General features: G+C 35.1%; 1 protein-coding gene across 14 annotated transcripts in view; it reads left to right on the top strand.

Moving 5' to 3' along the window:
- Nucleotides 1-20,645, top strand: part of SEC31A (SEC31 homolog A, COPII coat complex component) — a 71,817-nt gene that overhangs the window by 21,283 nt on the left and 29,889 nt on the right. For 10 of the 14 annotated variants that reach the window (XM_060113948.1, XM_060113915.1, XM_060113908.1 and 7 more), the window contains exons 8-20: nucleotides 1,224-1,323; nucleotides 3,656-3,817; nucleotides 4,018-4,170; nucleotides 6,109-6,345; nucleotides 7,243-7,317; nucleotides 8,993-9,031; nucleotides 9,529-9,606; nucleotides 12,685-12,760; nucleotides 13,197-13,375; nucleotides 14,592-14,718; nucleotides 15,665-15,810; nucleotides 17,069-17,242; nucleotides 19,122-19,298. In XM_060113948.1, the coding sequence (XP_059969931.1) occupies nucleotides 1,224-1,323; nucleotides 3,656-3,817; nucleotides 4,018-4,170; nucleotides 6,109-6,345; nucleotides 7,243-7,317; nucleotides 8,993-9,031; nucleotides 9,529-9,606; nucleotides 12,685-12,760; nucleotides 13,197-13,375; nucleotides 14,592-14,718; nucleotides 15,665-15,810; nucleotides 17,069-17,242; nucleotides 19,122-19,298 (1,723 nt within the window). The remainder of the gene's footprint in view (nucleotides 1-1,223; nucleotides 1,324-3,655; nucleotides 3,818-4,017; nucleotides 4,171-6,108; nucleotides 6,346-7,242; nucleotides 7,318-8,992; nucleotides 9,032-9,528; nucleotides 9,607-12,684; nucleotides 12,761-13,196; nucleotides 13,376-14,591; nucleotides 14,719-15,664; nucleotides 15,811-17,068; nucleotides 17,243-19,121; nucleotides 19,299-20,645) is intronic. The other 4 variants (XM_060113932.1, XM_060113923.1, XM_060113898.1 and 1 more) reach the window with 1 other exon arrangement.

Raw genomic sequence — 20,645 nt, 5'->3', positions numbered from 1 at the left:
GCTGTATTTCTACTATTTTCCAGTATCCGATATTTAAATTGTAGTTTCTAGTATTTTTCTTCATGGTCTGGTCATGTTAGCTTTCCTTCTTTCGTCTCTAAACAGCAGAGGCATGAATGTAGAAAAAACAAACTATTATATAGCACTTTTTTCTGGATGGTGGGATAGAGGGTTTTTTTTATTTTTACAGGGGATGCTAATCTGAATTTTCAAAATATCTACCAAAATTACTACTCTGTTTATACTTAGTATAAAAAAATCCAAAGGATATTAAAACACAAAAAGAATTATAAAATCAAATCTTTAGTATTTAGATCTGTAATATTTCTTTGTGAGGCAAATTTAAAATGTTTCCTTTTAGTTAAAAAAAACTCATGTAATAGGAGAACTACTCCAGTAACAAAAAGTAGAAAGTTAGTAAGCAAAGAGTAGAAAACATGAAATAGATTTCCTACCCATCCATAGGTAAAACTTTTATTGTACATATCCTTATATATACATAACCCAATTTATGCAAGTATTTAATGTAATTATGTGTTTTATACAAATTTATGTACAGAGTTAACCCTTTTCCATTGGTGAACAGTATATAATAATAAGAAACAGATTTCTACAGCATAATTTTTTTAACATCTTTATTGGAGTATAATTGCTTTACAATGGTGTGTTAGTTTCTGCTTTATAACAAAGTGTATCAGTTATACATATACATATGTTCCCATATCTCTTCCCTCTTGCATCTCCCTCCCTCCCACCCTCCCTATCCCACCCCTCTAGGTGGTCACAAACCACCTAGCTGATCTCTCTGTGCTATGCAGCTGCTTCCCACTAGCTATCTATTTTACATTTGGTAGTGTATATATGTCCATGCCACTCTCTCACTTTATCCCAGCTTACCCTTCCTCCTCCCCATATCCTCAAGTCCATTCTCTAGTAGGTTACAGCATAATTTTTAACTACATATTTTCTCCTCAAAAGATGATCTGCAATTTATTATTACGCTGTGTTGTTGGGCATTTGTTTTCATTTTTTGCTGTCATACACTGCATACTGTATTGAGCATCTTTGTCATGATCAAAGAGCATACACATTGCTAAGTTGCTTTCCAGAAAGATTATATGACATTATACTTCTCTTAGCAGTGTGTGTCTCTAAAACCTAGAGAGAAATAATTTGGTTTTCTCAATATTAAAAATGTCTTCATCTCTTTGTGTTTCTTACAGGGGGATTTTGGCAATTGCTTGGAGCATGGCGGATTCTGAATTGTTGCTGAGCTGTGGAAAAGATGCTAAGATTCTCTGTTCCAACCCAAACACAGGAGAGGTATGGGGAGGAAATGTTTCTCAAACTTACAGCTATTATAATAGTTCATCTCTGGTTGAATAAGAAAATTTCCATATGAGTTCTATAGTGCATGATTAAAATTAAGAACGTGAAAGTAGATGGAGGTGTATGTGAAATGTAACTCTAGCAGAGATTTTATTATGAGCATTATCTAAGCTCAGCTGTTTCATCTGGGAATATCAATCATTGAAATAGTGTCTTTGAACCTAGTAATCACCCCCCACCCACCATTTCCAATCATAGGTGTTTAACTAGACTCAGAAATACTTGGTTTGATTTATTTAATGTGTTTTCTGGAAATAAGTGTCCTCAAAGTAGGAGTGTTCAAGGTTTGGGTCTTTTTCTTGCTTTACTTTTCCTGAAGATCCTCTTTGACTTTTGGAAATCAGTGGACGTAGGTTTTTAATCTCTCTTCTGAACTGTACAGCAAGAATATAATACTTTAGAATAAAATATTTGTCATATTTTCTACCCATGGAAGCTTAGATGGGGAATTTTACCTTATTAAATATAAATATTATATAAATATAATTTCATTTGCTTTGGGTTGTGGGCTAAAAATCTCTTTTACCTATTATTTTTCTTCTTCTTAATGGTTGAATGGTTTCCCTCTCTTTCACTAGTGGGCAAGAGACCATACATTCTAATTACAGCTTTTAAACTTTTATTGCAAGTGCCTTCCTAGTTGCCCTGATGGTATGCTAGTAAAAATAAGTATCTTTGATGGGTGTTTTTTTTGTTTTTAATTAATTAATATATGTATGTATTTATTTTTGGCTGCATTGGGTCTTTGTTGCTGCACGCAGGCTTTTCTCTAGTTGTGGCGAGCGGGGCTACTCTTCGATGCGGTGTGTGGGCTTCTCATTGCTGTGGCTTCTCTTGTTGCGGAGCACAGGCTCTAGGCATGCGGGCTCAGTAGTTGTGGCTTGCGGGCTCTAGACCGCAGGCTCAGTAGTTGTGGTGCACGGGCTTAGTTGCTCCGTGCTATGTGGGATCTTCCCAGACCAGGGCTGGAACCCGTGTCTCCTGCATTGGCAGGCAGATTCTTAATCACTGCGCCACCAGGGAAGCCCTCTTCAATAGGTTTTAATCTGTAACATTAAAATTAAAGCAAGCACTTTTGTTATTTGATTTGTGGTTTAAAGTTTTCAGATGCAGTGATGTCTGTAAGAATATAGAAACACTAATGTTAGAGGAGACGAGAAAAAATAATAATTTTTGCTTCATAAGATTTGTAGACCAAATAATGAACGTGTTTCATTTTACACTGTGCTTTCCCAAGTGAGTTCAAAATTCATGGAAATTACTGTTCTTTTTCAACTATGTAATTTGATAAAATGATATTTTGCATATGCTTAGTTGTGTGTGCTTGGACTTTGAAGGAATAAACTTTTAATACATGCTGCAACTAAAAATTCTAGTAGATTTTTATTCAAATGCAAATTAGGAATAGACAAGTGATTCAGATATCAAGAAGCTAATAGTCTTATAAATCAGTTTAAGCATCAAAGAGGAGCAAGCTAAATGCCTTTTCACTTAATTTTGTTTTCTTATAAAATAAAACATTATTTTAAATGTCAAGGAAGCCAAAGTTAAGTAAATTTGATTTATTTCTTAAAGCCATAAAACCTGTGCTCCTAAGAGCATCAGTTACCATCACACTGAGTTAGCAACAATTATTACATTATTACATTGTAAAGTTAGTAAACAATTATTACATTATTTATTTATATCAGCCATTTTTAATAGTTTTTCTATATTCTTTTCCTTCTAAAGAAAACTGATAATGCCAAATTCTCTTTTGATTCTGCAGTAATAAGAATGATGTGTACATGTTTTCTCACTTGACAAGAAGCCACACTTCTTGGTGAATTTTTCCTTCTCAAGAATTTTTTTTGAAATTTGATCTTCAAATAATCTAAACGTGGTTCTTTGGGTCTTGGCAGGCAAAGTCGGTTGGCTAGGACCCCATCGATCTTTTAGAGTTCAGCAAGTTGACCCTAATAGAGTATTCTGGTCTTTCGAGTGCATCCTCTAGTACCATTTCAGTAAAAACAGGAAAACCTCATTTTTTAAGATGTACTTATTCCAAATCTGGTCAAAATTTTGAGCAGCATTTCTTTTTTTTTTTTAATCATAATGAACTTTTCTTGTACTTTAAAGAAATTTTTACAATTGTTGTTTTTCCTGGCTGGATACTTTCTAAAAGTAAATGTTTAATAAAGTTGTACTTGTTGATCATATTAATTCAGGTGTTTTGGCTATAAAGTGGCTCTACTTTTTTCTGACTTTTTTTTTTTTTGTGGTCTAGGTGTTATATGAACTTCCCACCAACACACAGTGGTGCTTTGATATTCAGTGGTGTCCCAGAAATCCTGCTGTCTTATCAGCTGCTTCCTTCGATGGGCGTATCAGTGTTTATTCTATCATGGGAGGGAGTGCAGATGGTTTAAGGCAGAAACAAGTAGACAAGGTAATAGGAAGTGTTAAGGTTTTTTATTATAACACCTGAAAAAAATCATCTTACTGTGTAATTATTTTGAAAATAAATTTACTGATCAATGATACCGATTAATTGGATAATTGTGATAAAAAATTTCTTGGCTATGACTTGAAAACATGTAATATAGTCTTGCATAAGTTTCAAAAATCTGACTTTATTTTATTTTTTAGCTTTCATCATCTTTTGGGAATCTTGATCCATTTGGCACAGGACAGCCCCTTCCCCCGTTACAAATTCCTCAGCAGACTGCTCAGCATCGTATAGTGTTGCCTCTGAAGAAGCCACCCAAGTGGGTCCGAAGACCTGTTGGGGCTTCCTTTTCAGTAGGTGGATTTGCTTTTATGGTCCATAAACACAAAGGACTTACAGTAAAGTGTTATTATAGGATCACTCAGATGGAAGAGGGATGAGTTTGAGATATGTTTGTGAGTTTTCATCACTCAGAAAGGTTTCTTGGGAAAAGTGAAACCTACTCCCTTTTTTTTTTCTTTTAAATTGTAATAAAATATACATAACAAAGTTTACAGTTTTAACCATTTTAAAACTTACAGTTCAGCAGTATTGAGTACATTCACCTTGTTGTGCAACCTTTGCACCATTCTCCCTACCCCACTTTATTAAACTTGTCTTCCATCTCTATCTCTCCTTCCTTCATTCCTTCTTTTCTTTTTGAGAGGGTCTACATTCTAATTGTTACAAGGTCCACTATGGTTGGACATCTAAACTATAGCCTCTAACCTAGCAGCACTTAGGACTGCACTAAAGCTGATATTTTGATTCTCCATCTCTCGTACTTAGTTCCAGACTCATGTGGGGAAGAAAGGAGTGTTATTTGTTGTCTTTATAATACTTCAGTATTAGTGAGTGGACATGCACTTTTCATTCCAAAGATAAATATATAGTGAACATCCTCTGTTTGTCAGGTACCACTTTAGGCACTGGAAACATACCTGTGAACTAGATAGAGTCTCTGTCCTCAAGTAGCTTATATTGGAGGAGGGGGAGGCTTTTCTGTACAGTTTGATTTTTCTTTTAAGCCTTGTCCATACATAATTTTATAATAATAAATGTTTTAATTACTTAGGGAAGGAAGGAACTAACTAGATGGATTGTTAGGATTCAGTAAGTAAAATGGAAAGTGATAAAAGCAAAGATTCAAAGGCAGGAGAGCAGATAGTGGAGAAGACCAGACAAGAGGGATGAGAGATTAATTAAATCCAAAAGTGACATAATCACAGGTCTATTATTTAGGAAGATGAGAGTATGTAGTATGGTTTGGAAGGGGAAAAGACAAGAGTAGATGTGCAGTCATACAGCAGTTCAGTGCAAAAAGAATTAGGCAGAAAAACAGCAATGTAAAAGGAAGAAATAAATCCAAGAGATTTCAGAAGAGGTCAATACCTAGACCTGAGGAATGAATTTGAGAGGCCAGAGGAAGAGTTCTGAGCCTGGTTAATAGGAGAATGACAGCAAACATGTACATGGGAGCCCCCCCATAGAGAAATGAAGACCCCAATGAGTGGTAAAACCTAAGTGCTTATATGCTAGGTTGAACAAAGAATGGCAGTTGTGGAACAGTAACTAAAATGTGTAGAGACTAATGGAGATAATTTTTATTTAACAAGGTCTGTTTGTGTAGAGTTCTCCCATCCTGGACTCCCATGTCTGGTGATAAGAATATATCTTTCCTCCTGGTGTAGGGAGAGCAGCTCTCACATGTGAGTTTCATCTCCTGCTTTCAGAAAGAAAAGAGGAGGTCAGGGTGCCTTTATTGCTCCTGTTGTTTTTCAGTATTCTTCAGCTCAAAATAATCCTATGTCAAATGCATATTTTGTAGCAGCATAATCCACCACCTTTTAAAACTTGGAGCCTAGAGTAGAAAGGGAGGCAAATATGTACAGCTAATAGTTGAATCAAAAGATATATATATATATATATATATAATATACTGAGGGCATCTGGGATGGCAGAGGTGACATTTGCCCAGGCTTTGAAGAGGAGTAGCATTTAGTATGTGGAAGTTAGTAAAAGCAAGTAGGTGAGAAATTGTGGGGCACAGCAACTGGGACCTTTTATGTAGAAGGTGGGTAGTGTGAAGAGGAATAATAATTGAAGGCTGGGGTCAGATTGTGGAGTAGGGGAGTGTATCACCAATTGCATCCAGAGCCAGAGTTCTTTTCCTTTAGCCGGTTTACAGTCAGTACGTTTGAGGGCCACATCCTTGTCGTTGGAACTGATTTTGTTTACTTGTTCTGTTCTAGTTTGGAGGCAAACTGGTTACCTTTGTGAGTGTCAGAACACAGCCTCAGCAGGGAGCTGAGCAGCAGCTGCAGCAGCACCACGTGCGCATCAGTCAGGTCGTAACAGAAGAGGAATTCCTTAGCCGGTCAGCCCAACTTCAGCAGGTTGTGCAGTCACAAGGATTTGTCAGTTATTGTCAGAAGAAGATTGATGCTTCTCAGACTGAGTTTGAGAAAAATGTGTGGTCCTTTTTGAAGGTAAAGTTGGTGTTAAGCAATTTTATTTCATTATCTGCAAATTCAGCTATTTCCATTCTATTCTAAATCGGTCTTCCTGTTGAAGAAACAATCGAGAGAATGTGATTTGGGGATCTCCTGATGAAATTAAACCATATGGAGAGTACATGACCTAACACTTTATGTCAAGAGTTCTTCCTTCTCTGCTGTGAAAAGCCTAATATGAAATACTTTTTTAATAAGTAAAAAATAATATAATAGCTATTTTTAAGTGCGAGAGACATAACATTCAGCAGACCTATTTTAAAATTAGAACATAAAGCTTAGTATAATAAAAACACAGAGTATTTAATTTTTATAGTAGGTCCAATTAAGGAAAATGGGGAAAGAGGGAATAGGTATAGGGGAGAGAGGTTGGAGGCATTTCTCATTTCTTTTACTGAGTTGCATTTACGACAGTAGAATAAATAGAATTTTCCAGTTTGTCATTTTGTCTCCACGGGAATATCTATTTCTCAATTCTGAGTTTTCCAAAGAAAAGAAATCTTGAAAGCAATAAGGTTAAATTTATATTTATATTTTGTGAGTAAGAGTTTTAAGAAAGAGTTTTAGGACATCACATGTTTCACATAATGTGAGTTTTGCACTCATGTAACCTTTGGACATGACTTTGTTTTTACAAAAATTAGTTTAAAAGTAAGTTTTATTCAACCTGGGTAATTAATTACTAGTAGGCTTACTATTTTAAAAAATAACTTCTTTAAAAAAACTTCTTTGGATTCTCTTACAAACAACCTTCTGGTTGATATAGTAAACTTTAGGTAATTTTAATAATTCTGCTTGGAATTTGAGCAGTTAATTAAAAATTAGGCCTTTAAATGCAATTCTTTGTTTCAAGAATATGTCTTTTTTTTAAAGGTAAACTTTGAGGATGATTCTCGTGGAAAATACCTTGAACTTCTAGGATATAGAAAAGAAGACCTAGGAAAGAAGGTAAACTTCTGGAAAAGTTTAAAGGCTGTGCTTACACAAATAAAATATTTATGTAGCATAGGTGTTTTTATTTTTTAAAAAGTTCTACACAAATTGTTTCAAATCATTCAGTAAACATTTAATAAGAATTTACGCTTGGTTGCCAAAGTTTTGCATACACGTTGTTAAAGGTGAAACTCCTCATTGTACCTGAGTTTAGAAGCTGTTAGAACCACCTTTAATTCAAACTCGATTTAAAGAGCTGTGTCAGGGAGAATTGGGCCTTGAAAGAAAAGAGGCTGTGAACCTCAAACACTGGGAATGACATTTAGTTTTTTAAGAGGAGGTGTAGCCAGCGGCCCTGGAGGAAAGAGAGAGGGAAACTTAAGAGATCACCCTGCATTCACTACAGCTTAAGTGATGAAAAAGAGGGTACTATTTTACACCCCCACTGTTTATGCCTTCAGCCCACAATTCCCAAACTGTTTATTAAGTTGGTCCAGCTCACAAGTAACTAGTAAATATTTTGGAACAAGGGTGTTTTATTGTACTAAACCTGAATAAACAAAAAGCCCAAGTGATTTGCTTAACATTTTAATGTAAAAAAAAAAAAGATTACTTTTTAAAAAAGGAGGTCATATTCCAGTTTTATAGTTTTCTTCTCACAGGGGCTTAATAATTATTCCACAATGTTAACATAAACAGCAGTTAAAACACTCTGACTTTGGAAACCTTGAAGGATATATTTAGGATTCTTTGTATAATTTGTATTAACCCTTTGTCATTCTTTGAAAATGACTGAAGTTTTTTATAGCATTGCAGAGTTATCGCATATGCGGAACAGGTTGGATACTGTGCACTCTGGGCAGTCAGTGCTGAGCACATTGAAGATTAGTGCCCCTTTGATGTCAGATAGACCTGGGCTCACATCACAGCTCCGCTGCTTACTGGTCATGTGTCTTTGCTCACTCCTTTAGATTTTTTATATTTAACTTTATTATTAGTCTAAACTTCTTGATCCTATAACTTCGTTTGCAAGAGATTAATATGAAAGTTTTACTGCAAACCTGATAGCAAAAAATGAAATAAAATTTGATTGTCAAAATACTTCTAGTAGCAGTTCTTTCCATAGTGAGTCTCTGAAGAAATATTTTTTTAATTATTTTATTTAAAACAAAGTAGAGGGGCTTCCCTGGTGGCGTAGTGGTTGAGAGTCCGCCTGCCGATGCAGGGGACACGGGTTTGTGCCCCGGTGCGGGAAGATCCCACATGCCGCAGAGCGGCTGGGCCTGTGAGCCCTGGCCGCTGAGCCTGTGCGTCCGGAGACTGTGTTCCGCAACGGGAGAGACCACAACAGTGAGAGGCCTGCGTACAGCAAAAATAAAAATAAAATAAATAAATAAATAAATAATAAAATAAAATAAAACAAAGTAGAAGAAAACATGCTTGTTTTGAGGTTAGTTTTACAATTTGAATAGCAGAGTAAGATGACGTGTGAGCAATAGAATAGATCCATGTAACTGAAACTAGCACCATTGAGAATCAGTTCTGCAAAAATTTTATTCTTTTCTTAAACATGCCACCCCTGATCTGAATTTTGGATTTTTGCCAATGAGAATGGAGTAAGAGGTGAACATTTGCTATATGCCTTGAAATAGAATTCCATTTGGTAGCTGAGTTGTTGTCTTTATTTCAGATTGCTTCGGCCTTGAATAAAGTGGATGGACCTGATGTGGTAAGAGAAGGCCTTTAAAAATAGCTACCTTCTAAAATTTTGGTTTAGGTCATAAAGAAGAAAATATAATTTAGGAAATTTGTTTTATTGCTTTACAGTTTAAAAACAAATGCTTATTGTAGGCATTTTAATACATGAATAATTCTCATTTTAAAATAGCATAAGTTATAGCTAGTAGAGCTAGTTATAGCTAGTAGAAATTCCTATGTTTGAATTTCACAACAGAGGTAAAATGAAATCAGTGACTGCTCAGATACTTAAGGTTAAGCTCTTTGTTGCTGAGGGACGTTTGGCAGGAAAGAAGTGTTAGGTCTTAGCAGTAATGGCTCTCTGCTTTTCCTCTAATGATGTTCCTCAAATAAATTTACTTAGTGTTGCTTCTTATGATTAAACTAGCTCTGAATGTTGTTGGTTGGGTCTTTTGTCTTCCTTGTTCACTAATAACCTTTTAATGCTACATTCTTCAATTTCCTCTGTCATTGTTTTGTGTACCAAAGGCTCTTAAAGACTCTGACCAAGTAGCACAGAGTGATGGGGAGGAGAGCCCTGCTGCTGAAGAGCAGCTCTTGGGAGAGGTACTTATTTTTCTCATTTTTAAGTACATTGGGAAAATATGTGATATTTGTTCATCTCACATTGAAATATGGAAAATTTTCTTGACTACTTGTTCCAAAATAAAGCTGGAGTTTTCTTAGAGATGTTTAAGGTAGAAGTCTGTTTACTAATTTGATAGAAGTATCATCTCTAAGATTTTTAGTTCTCTGACCTAGTTTCTGGATTATATGGTTTAAAATTAACAGCTGATGTGAGATTGACTTAGTTTGGTCAGATGCATATCAAGATGCCAAATTGAAAAGATACTTTATTCAGAAATCCACGTTGCATGGCATGTAAAGTTAATGTTTTTTTCTTGACACATTAATATTTACAACTCACTATCAGTGGCATAAGCTTCTGAATTAATCTTGAACTTTGAGTCCAAGTAAAGAATATTTCACTAAATAATCTGATCGTCCTGAGTCACTATAAATGCATCCTGAGTTGTAGTGACAATTGTTATAACTAGGTAAAAAGAGTCCTTGAACACAGAGTTGTATCATTAATTTTTTTCCTTTTAATTTTCTGAGTTTTTTTAAGCCACTAATATAGAATTCTATAATTTACTTTTCTTGCTTTCTAATTATATTTAATCTTAGAAAATTAATCAACAACTTCTTGTTTCTCATCTCATATTTGACTTTTTCATTGTTCTTTGTGATATGGGGATATTCTGATTATATAAAGTTGCTTATAACCTTTTAGTAAGTTATAATTCCTCAGTAAACAGACTATTACAAGATGATTATTAAAAATACTTTCCTTAGAAGTGGATCTTCTAACATTTAACTCAGGAATACAGGATATGGGTAAAATCTTGCTGAAAATTTGAACTAATTTTGGGAATACATAGACAGAATTGTAGGATACATTAAAAAACATACTTTCATTTATATACAACTGGACTAACTATGTATTATCAAAGAGGGCCATTTGTAAATACACTCGTGAAGTAATAGGTAAATATATATTTAACAAAACAGTAGTCATCAATGTGTGCTTTCAGAATATTTGAAAAAATGTTGTTTAAGGTGGTAATACCTTCCCCTTTATCTTTTTTTTTTTTTTTTTTTTTGCGGTATGCGGGCCTCTCACTGTTGTGGCCTCTCCCATTGCGGAGCACAGGCTCCGGATGCGCAGGCTCGGCGGCCATGGCTCACGGGCCCAGCCACTTCACGGCATGTGGGATCCTCCCGGACAGGGGCATGAACCCGTGTCCCCTGCATCGGCAGGCGGACTCCCAACCACTGCGCCACCAGGGAAGCCCTCCCCTTTATCTTGATGATGCTATTATTATGTAAAATAAAACATAGTAGCTTACACACTAAAGATAACCAGCACATAATAAGTTGTGCATTTTTTCGCTTCATGTATATTTCAGAAGTCCATATATAAAAGTTTATTAGTTGCTTTTTGAAAGCAAATTTGAAAAATTGTTAGATTTTTTGGTAAGTTTGTTAGTGAATATAATCAGATCAGTATCTGATTTATTCCTCAGTATGAATAACAAGTTTTACAATTTTTTAATTTCAGTTTTTAAATTCTAAAATGCTTCTCTTTTGTTGGGGAGAGAATTAAGGTTATAGTTATTCTCCTATAATAGTCAGTATTAACTAATTAAGCATTATTAACAGATGATGCTCTGCTGTGCTCTACACTAAAATTATCCAATTCAGGGCTTCCCTGGTGGCGCAGTGGTTGAGAGTCCGCCTGCCGATGCAGGGGACACGGGTTCGTGCCCCGGTCCAGGAGGATCCCACATGCCGCGGAGCGGCTGGGCCCGTGAGCCATGGCTGCCGGGCCTGTGCGTCCAGAGCCTGTGCTCCGCAACGGGAGAGGCCCCGACAGTGAGAGGCCTGCGTACCGCAAAAAAAAAAAAAATAAATAAAATAAAATAAAATAATCCAATTCAAAAATGCTTCTGACTTTGAATTCTAGGCACTAACATTCAGATGTGTAGGTAACACGAGCACAGAAGATAGATATTTTATCTCATGTAAGACAGATGTGTTTTTTTCCTTTAATTTCTCTATAATCTCTGATACATTTTATTTTTTGTCTCCTTTTGAATTTTTATGCCTAGAAGAGAAAGCATTTAAAGTATTTGCCAGCAGTATGCCTCCATTATATTTCTTTTCTTCTAAAGAAAGAAAATATTGAATTTATTTTTACTCAGTCTTACAAGTGGTTTCAGAAATTTATAACAGAACTGTATATATTTTTACCAGATCAACCTGCTGTTCCAGGTGTGACTAATTTAAGAGAACACAAAATCTCTAATTGAATTTCAGTATATTTATAAATAATCTGTTTATATTGCATTTATATAAGGACGCCAGGTGGTTTTCTTTTTTTCACGACTGAGTCAGTTAAAACCGAAAGACTCTTATAACTATACCTATTAGAATTTTTAGATGTGTTGAAGCAAGGTTGTTTTAAGATCTAAATTAGAAAAATGTAAAAAAAAAAAAGATCTAAATATAGTATAATTTAAAACATCTTGTGGGACTTCCCTGGTGGTCCAGTGGCTAAGACTCTGTGCTCCCAATGCAGGGGGCCTGGGTTCAATCCCTGGTCAGGGAACTAGATCCCACATGCTGCAACTAAGAGTTCGCATGCCTCAACTAAAGATCCCACACGCAGTAACGAAGATCCTGTGAGCTGCAACTAAGACCTGGTGCAGCCAAATAAATCAATAAATATTTAAAAATAAATAAATAAAACATTTTGTGTGTTTCAAGCTACTGTTAGTTGAGGTATCTAAGGAAACAAAAATTCTTCAGCTTCAGTATCTTCTGAGCTCCCAATATGGATATGTACACTTAAGTTTGTTTAGCATTATTTCTAACGACTTTGGATTTTATTTATGATTGTATAATGAGAGTTAATACTTAAGGAAGTCATAGTTCTTAGTTTAAACTTGGATCTGAGAAATTTTCTGGGATAACTTGGCATGTCATCTAGTCAGTAAGTGAATAATCATATTTAAATTTTGTTTTGCTGGTAAATTATTCCAGTTTCATCTGGCTAAATTGCTGCCCTTTTCATCTCCTTAGCGCATTAAAGAGGAAAAACAAGAATCTGAATTTCTACCATCAGCTGGAGGAACATTTAACATCTCCATCAGTGGGGGTAAGAATCTGTTGGTTTTGATTTCTAATTTCTTTTAACCATTTGAAAGCAAATAGTCCCTGAGTTTAGGTTAGAAACGTTTTGTCACAGGTGGTAGAGGGTTGAAAAGAACTCAGTTAACATTTAGTACATGTAATCACTACCTTAAAAATGATGATATGATCTGAAACCTATGTGATAGAAACTGTAAATGATCTTTATTATTACATTTTAGGCAATCTGGAAAACATGTTATTTTACCTGATTTTACTTATATGTATCTCAGTATATTTCCATAGATATCAACAGTTTGTGTTAGAAATTAATCCACCAGTAATATTCAGAAATCAGCATTGTGTTCTCCATTGTGTGTGTATGTAAAAATTCATAGGTGTAGTGTTTTTTTCTTGTAACAAAAACCTTTATTTAACTTGGGTGTGTTATTTCTTTATTGCAGATATTGATGGTTTAATTACTCAGGCTTTGCTGACGGGTAACTTTGAGAGTGCTGTTGACCTTTGTTTACATGATAACCGCATGGCTGATGCCATTATATTGGCCATAGCAGGTGGACAAGAACTCTTGGCTCGAACCCAGAAAAAGTACTTTGCAAAATCCCAAAGCAAAATTACCAGGGTATGTTATTTTAAAAATAAACAAACAGCAGCATTTGTTTATAAAAGCAAAGCACTCTTATTATAGATAATTGAGATTCAGAAAACAGTAAAGAACAAAAAATCCCACCCATAATTCCTTGACCCAGAAACAGTTATTGTTGATAGCTTGGCATGGTTATCCCAGTTTTTGTTGTTTACATATATAATATTTTAAATGAAAAATACTTTTGATATTTTTATCATAGAAAAGTTAGAACATAGAAAATGTTAAAAATAATAATTTTAATACCCCCTAATTCTTCCATCAGATTGGTACATATCCTTTTGTATCTCTTTCTATGTATTTGTAGAATTTTTAAAAACAGAATCAATTATACAGGTATATATGTGTGTGGTTTTATGTATAAATATTGTCACTTACATTGTAATCATTTTCCCGTATCATTTAAAAATTCTTACAAAAATTTTTTAATTGCTCTATAATATTCTATAGTAGGGATTTATTATTTCCCTTATTTGGGGATGTTTAGGTAGTTTCTAATATTTTCCTAATGTAGTTAAGATAGCAGTAAACATCCTTGTTGTGCCTAAAGATTTGTGCGAATTTCTAATTGTTTAATGAGGCTGTAGTCCTAGGAACGGAATTTCTGGTGCAGAGGGTCTGTACATTTTTAAGCCCCTGCTTGATGATACTAAATTTCTTTCCATGAAAGTTGTCCCAGTGTTCAGTCCCAGCAGCTTTGGTTGCTGTCAGTGTCCCCAGCCTTGTCTTGTGTCACTCCCTCCCCTGTTATCTTTTAGCCACACTGGCTGCCTTTCAGTTCCTTACACACTCCATGTGCCTTTCTCTCCCAGGACTTTGCCCCTAGTGTTCCGTTGGTCGGCAGTGTTTCTTCCTTCTCGATGAAATTAATTCTGACTTCATATCTTAAATGTCTATATGCTCAGAAAGCTTTTCCTGATCCATCAGACTAAGTCATGTCCTCCTGTTAAATGTTTTGGTAACACCCTATAGTTCTACTTCTCAGCATTTTATAAAACATGTTAGTGTGATTTTGTTGTTGTTGAGGAAAATATCTTTTATGTCAGTTGGTTTAAGGATATACTTCGCTTTGCTGCTACTTTTTCATGAAATACTGTGAGTAGTAGTTTTGAAAGACTGATTGATTAGCCAGAGTTAATTTTTATCAATATACCAAAAGCTTTTAATTCTCCTTTTGTTTTCCTTTCCTAAGCTAATTACTGCAGTAGTGATGAAGAACTGGAAAGAGATTGTCGAGTCTTGTGATCTTAAAAATTGGAGAGAGGCTTTAGCTGCAGTATTGACTTATGCTAAACCAGATGAATTTTCTGCCCTTTGTGGTAAGATGAGCTTTATATTTATATTATGTATATGGCGTGGTATATTGTAAATAAAATTAATGGCAGATTTTATTTAGAAATTTTTATAAACCTACTAATAACAGATAAGAAAATGAAGTTCTCATTTGAATGCTTTTCTCAGTTATTATTAACTACGTTGCTTCTGCATACCTACTAGTCATTTTTAAAAATAATACTATTTAATGATTTTGGTTTCAGACAGACCAAACTGAGACTCTTGCTTCTGCCACTAACTAGCTATATGACCTAGGAAAAATTAATTTCTAAGTCTTAGTCTATTCATTTGTAAATGGCACATAATCAGCTCTCACTTAATAAATGTTAGCTTGATAAAATTAATAATTATAACATTTGAGTAGAAATTACCATTAAAGACCATGACTGAACTAATGACTAAGGAATAGTATTCATTATATGTAAGAACAGAAGCTTTAGGCTGCTAGTATAAAAATGAACAACCTTGACAGTTTTTGAGAATGTAAAACTTACAAGATATTAACTTTCTATCATAAATAATTTAGAGTAGTCTACCTATCATTGATGTTTATTCCAAATGTGCCATATTTTAGTCCACTGCTTACAAAAGCACCTGACATGATGAAATGCAGTTAAATGTTCATTAGGATTTTTCTGTTCAAACATTTTTCCCACTTTTAATTTTTTCTAATATAATAAATATAAATCCATTCTACAGCTAGGTACAGAACCTTGTGAAATTGTTTATTATATAAAATTTTCCACTCATTTTCCACTCATTTAACAAGTAAATATTTACTGAACATTTACATGACTGATTTTATTTCTGCCTGCTACTCATTGGTTATGAAGTTTGATCCATACCTCTGAAAATATTATTGGGCTGCTCATGACCTCATACACAGATTGCCTTGTATATAATCTTATTTGTTTTCCTCTTGATCTATAGATCTTTTGGGAACCAGGCTTGAAAGTGAAGGTGATAGCCTCCTGCAGACTCAGGCATGTCTCTGCTATATTTGTGCAGGGAATGTAGAGAAACTAGTTGCATGTTGGACTAAAGCTCAAGATGGAAGCAGTCCTTTGTCCCTTCAGGTTAGTATCTTTGAAACAAAAGGTGCTTCCTTTCTAGTACTGTCTTTCACCCAATTTATATTCTAGAGATTGATTTGTTCCAGAAGTTCATTGCTTTCACCCTACTTAATTATGTTTTAGAAGGTCTTTTGCTGGATAATTATGTGTATTTATTGCTATATTTGGAGAGGCAGAGTTTGAGATGATGGGATGGTAAAATGGGAATGCAACTGTTTGTGAGAACCAAGTTGTGATATGGTAGTTACTGAGGGAAGTAGGTGGCAAGAGCATGAAAACAGCCATAGGGTTTACCTCTTTTCCTCCTGCTCCTTTCTCTGCCTCCAGTGATCCTGTGTGCCTTGGGCAAAGAAACGGTGTGAGGTAAGGAATGGGAGGGGTCCCCAGTACCAATGGGCAGTCTTCATGGTTCAGGGAAAATGAAAGTAAGAGGTAAATGGGATCCCGTGTAGCACTAATACATGGGCAAGAGAGGAAGTGAAAAACATGGGGACTATTCTCTGGTGCTGAGTAACTATATATTTAGATTTTTTTATTCCTAAGCATTTAGTCAGCAGAGTCTCAAGGAATTTCAGTCTAATGTTTCTTTTTGTCTCTGCAGAGGGATTTTCTCAGTATGGTTGTTGCTTTAAAGATCACTATTGAAACCGAAAGTTGTAGGAATCAAGGTTTTTCCTTCTAAGTGCTTCTGAGAGAAAACACACTTGTTTTCACACTTCTGGATTGGTGTACTTATAAAGGGCAGATGGGATATTCTTGTACTTTATACCTGAAGCATAGCTCTCTAGTGTTGAAAGAATAGGTATTGAAGAGCATTATGAGAAACTTCAGGTTGAAATGCTAAGCCTGTTTGGAGGCTTAGTAGTACTATTTTTATAGTATACATAGTATAATAGTATAATATTTCCTCTTATACATGCTGGAACCCAGTTTCTGCCTTCAGACATCAGCCTGTCACTTTCACTTTGGATATTTGCCTGTTCTAGCTCAGGAGACAAGTCTCTGGCAATTTAAGGATGTATGGGAGAAGATGGTAACCTATGCCTTAACCATGAGTAGGAGACCTTCCTCCTTGCTTTTTCAGTTACCTAAATGGTGGTCAACTCTTGCAGACCTTCTTAATATTGGTGATAATAAGTACCGTACTTTTGGTAGGCTTTGGAAATCTTAGTAACTCCTTATCTTTTCCTGCTTCCTCTCAGTACACATCTTGGTATCATTGTCTGTTTCTCCTTCACTCTCCTTTCTTTTTCTCATTTAGGATCTGATTGAGAAAGTTGTCATCCTGCGAAAAGCTGTACAACTCACCCAAGCCATGGACACTAATACTGTAGGAGTTCTTTTGGCTGAGAAGATGAGTCAGTATGCCAATTTGTTGGCAGCCCAGGGCAGCATTGCTGCAGCCCTGGCTTTTCTTCCTGATAACACCAACCAGGTAATTAGAACTGGCCATTTTTCTTCTTCGAATGTGTGAGTAAGGTGAGTTCAGTAGATAGCACTCAGTATGAAACAAATGTACTAGTAGGTGGAATGATTTGGAGCAGTTGAATTTCTGTCACCTAATAGGTGAATATTATTGACACGTCTTCAAGGGTAATTTCAGGTGTATTCAAGTATTCAAGGCAGAGAGAACTACATCACATTCCTAATTTAGTGTCCTTATTTGGTGTGCAATAAAACTTGGGCTTTTTCATGATACTTGTTTCAATTCAATAAGTGACTGAATATGTAGTGATGAATAGGATTGCCAAGATCCTTTCCCTGAGGGAGTTTCCAAACTCAAAATGACAGCAGAAGTATACATGGGATTCCAAAGTGATAAGGACAATGATAGAGGTAGTGGGAGCACAGAAGAGGGAAATCTAAACCCAATAGAGCAGCATGGGTGGAAGCTGGGGTGGGGAGTGAGGAAGATTTTCCATAAGTAGGATATTTCTATCTGCATTGTGTATCTGCTAGAGCTTAATTCGGAGCCTTTTCTTATTTCTATACTTTTTGTTCTAAACTTTATTCTGTTTTTGATGAAATTTTTTAGTTAATTGTTTTCAGTATTTTGTCTGTTCTAGGGAATTGTCAGTAAATTTCATTGAGTAAAAATACTTGTATCTGTGTTCCAGGACTGTGGAGGTATGACTCTCTAGTTGGTTTTGTATACACTTACATGTAAGATCCAGCTCATGTCTTTCTGAATTGTTAATGAGAATATTAAGTAGAATAGAAACAAAGTCTTTATCTTTATAATGACTTTGGTATAATAGTTTTATAGGATTTTTTACTTAATAAGGTCTTATTATTATATTGAAGTATAAGACTCTTTATTTTAAGACTAACTTACTCTAAGACCTTTAGACCTTCTAGCCTGAGAATTAAACTCTTTATTTTTAATACTGTTTATAATCACATACATTTTCTATACATTATTCTTCATGCTTTTCTTTGGACTTTTAAAGAACATTCTTTATGTAAAACTTGTAATTTTGACATTACTTCCGCCTATATATCTCAGTATACTCTTAGTATTTTCTGGGGAATATTTCCTGAGACTTTGTAATATCATTATAGTATATAGTTCCCCTCCCTAAAAGGCAGGTTTACCTAAGTATGCCTACAAAATTTAAATGATGTGTTTAAACCTTTAATGAATTTATAGAAATGTATAATTTTTATAGATATTAAATGAATTCTTGCTGAAACATTTTAACACACTGCTTTTTTGTTGTTGTTTGTTAATAACTAGAACATGTATGTGGTAAACTCATACTTACTATAGATCTATATAATTATAGATCTGTGTGAGCTACCCTGAGTTTGACATCATAACTCTTTTAATTTATTTCAAGCATCTCTTTTTTTATTAATTTTCATGTCTTTCATAGATCACCATTTTCTTCCATCACCATCTTTAGCAGTTGATTCTCTTTTGGAGCCTTTTTTCCCTGCAGAGAAACAAAGTTGTATTTTTTCAGCTGCTTTTGTGATTTGTGAGCATTATTCAACTGCAAGAGAAACAGCAAAAGAGCAGTGATGATAAGTGACATTGATCTTGCCTACTACCATGTGGTAGGCATAATTCAAATCCCTGCCTCAGTTAAATTACAAGTTGCACTGTATATAATGGACCTTTGGTGTCAGTCTTGAGTATTAGAAACCATGATGTCAGACCCTAATGTGCCAGGGTTTATTGCATAATACACAGCATACGAACAAAAATCATATGAATGATCAAGCTTACTTTAAGAAGATCAACATGCTTTCATATATAGTTGGGTGAACTCTTAACAATTTGCTTTGCTTTCTTCCATTGCTTCTTATAGCCAAATATTGTGCAGCTTCGTGACAGACTTTGTAGAGCACAAGGAAATCCAGCACCAGGACAACAGGAGTCACCTAAAATTCCTTATGAGAGGCAGCAGCTGCCCAAGGGCAGGCCTGGACCAGTTGCTGGCCACACACAGATGCCAAGAGTTCCAGCTCAACAATATTATCCCCATGTGAGTGATATGGTCCAGATTAAGTAGGAACATTTATATATTTCAAATTGGTGGTTTTAGCTTCTTGAGTAAAAGACCAGTGATAAAACTAGGCAACGTATTATTTTAATGGTTATAGTTTTTCTGTTCTTGAAAGTAGCACTTATGATGTTTTTAAAAATTACCCCTTTAAGCTAGTCAAATAATTTACAAACTAGGTAAAATTAAGCTCTCTGGAGAGATATCTTCTTATTTCTCCATCACTCAAACTTAAATTACACATGTACATCTGTTCTTGAAATTTTTACAATTTGATTCATCTAACAAACTGTGAGTAAAGTAGTGGGAACAATTTTGTGGGTAATTTGGTCAATTTTTTAAAACGTTTTTAGAAAATAGTCTCTTTTTAAGTATTATTTTCTGAGTCATTAGTGTGATTTACTATGTCTTCTGTATCCAGAATACAAACATTTTTTTGGACAACTTTATATTAGAGAAAAGTTGAGTGACCAAAGGTATATGAAGTTGTAGGTCATGGGGAATGTAAAGATGATTAAATAATTTTTATTAATTAACTAATTTATTTATTAAATTAAAATTGCCAAATGGTTAGTGGCATAAAATGTGACCTCTTATTGTCTTTTACTATTTCATGTAGAAACTTATATTTCCAGACCAGCAGATAACCTTCATGTTCTTAAATAAAAAGTATATTTTCGTAAGTAATAAATGGTCTTGATTGATAACAAAGTTAGTAGGTACTCTGCCCATTTTATTTATTTATTTATTTTTGAGATGAAACCACCTCGATGGCAGTCTCTCCTTTTATTTATTTATTTATTTTTAAAATTTATTTATTTATTTATTTTTGGCTGCATTGGGTCTTTGCCGCTGCGTGCAGGCTCTCTCCAGTTGCAGCGAGCGGGGGCTTCATTCCTCACTGTGGTGGCCTCTCCCAACGCGGAGCAGGGCCTCCAGGCACGCGGGCTCAGCAGCCGTGGCACACAGGCTCAGCCACTCCGCGGCACGCAGGATCCTTCCGGACCAGGGCTTGAACCCGTGTCCCCTGTACTGGCAGGCGGATTCCCAACCACTGCGCCACCAGGGAAGTCCCTCTGCCCATTTTAAAATAGAACAAATTGCTGATAGAATTGATGGGGTCATTTTTATATTTTGTAGCAAAAGTAAGCATAAAACCATGAAAAACTAAAAAAAAAAATTCATGCTCTTTTGTCTATTATGCTTTTGATTGCTACTTAATCAGGATAGATTACATTTAAATATAACTGTACTACTCTCTGTTTTGTTTTTCCGTTCATTTGACAAATATGAATTTAAGGGCCTGTCTTTATTCTCCCTGTTGAGGGT

The sequence above is a fragment of the Mesoplodon densirostris genome, chromosome 1 (assembly GCF_025265405.1).
Source record: "Mesoplodon densirostris isolate mMesDen1 chromosome 1, mMesDen1 primary haplotype, whole genome shotgun sequence".
Lineage (NCBI taxonomy): Eukaryota > Metazoa > Chordata > Mammalia > Artiodactyla > Ziphiidae > Mesoplodon > Mesoplodon densirostris.
This window is presented reverse-complemented; position numbering and strand designations above follow the sequence as displayed.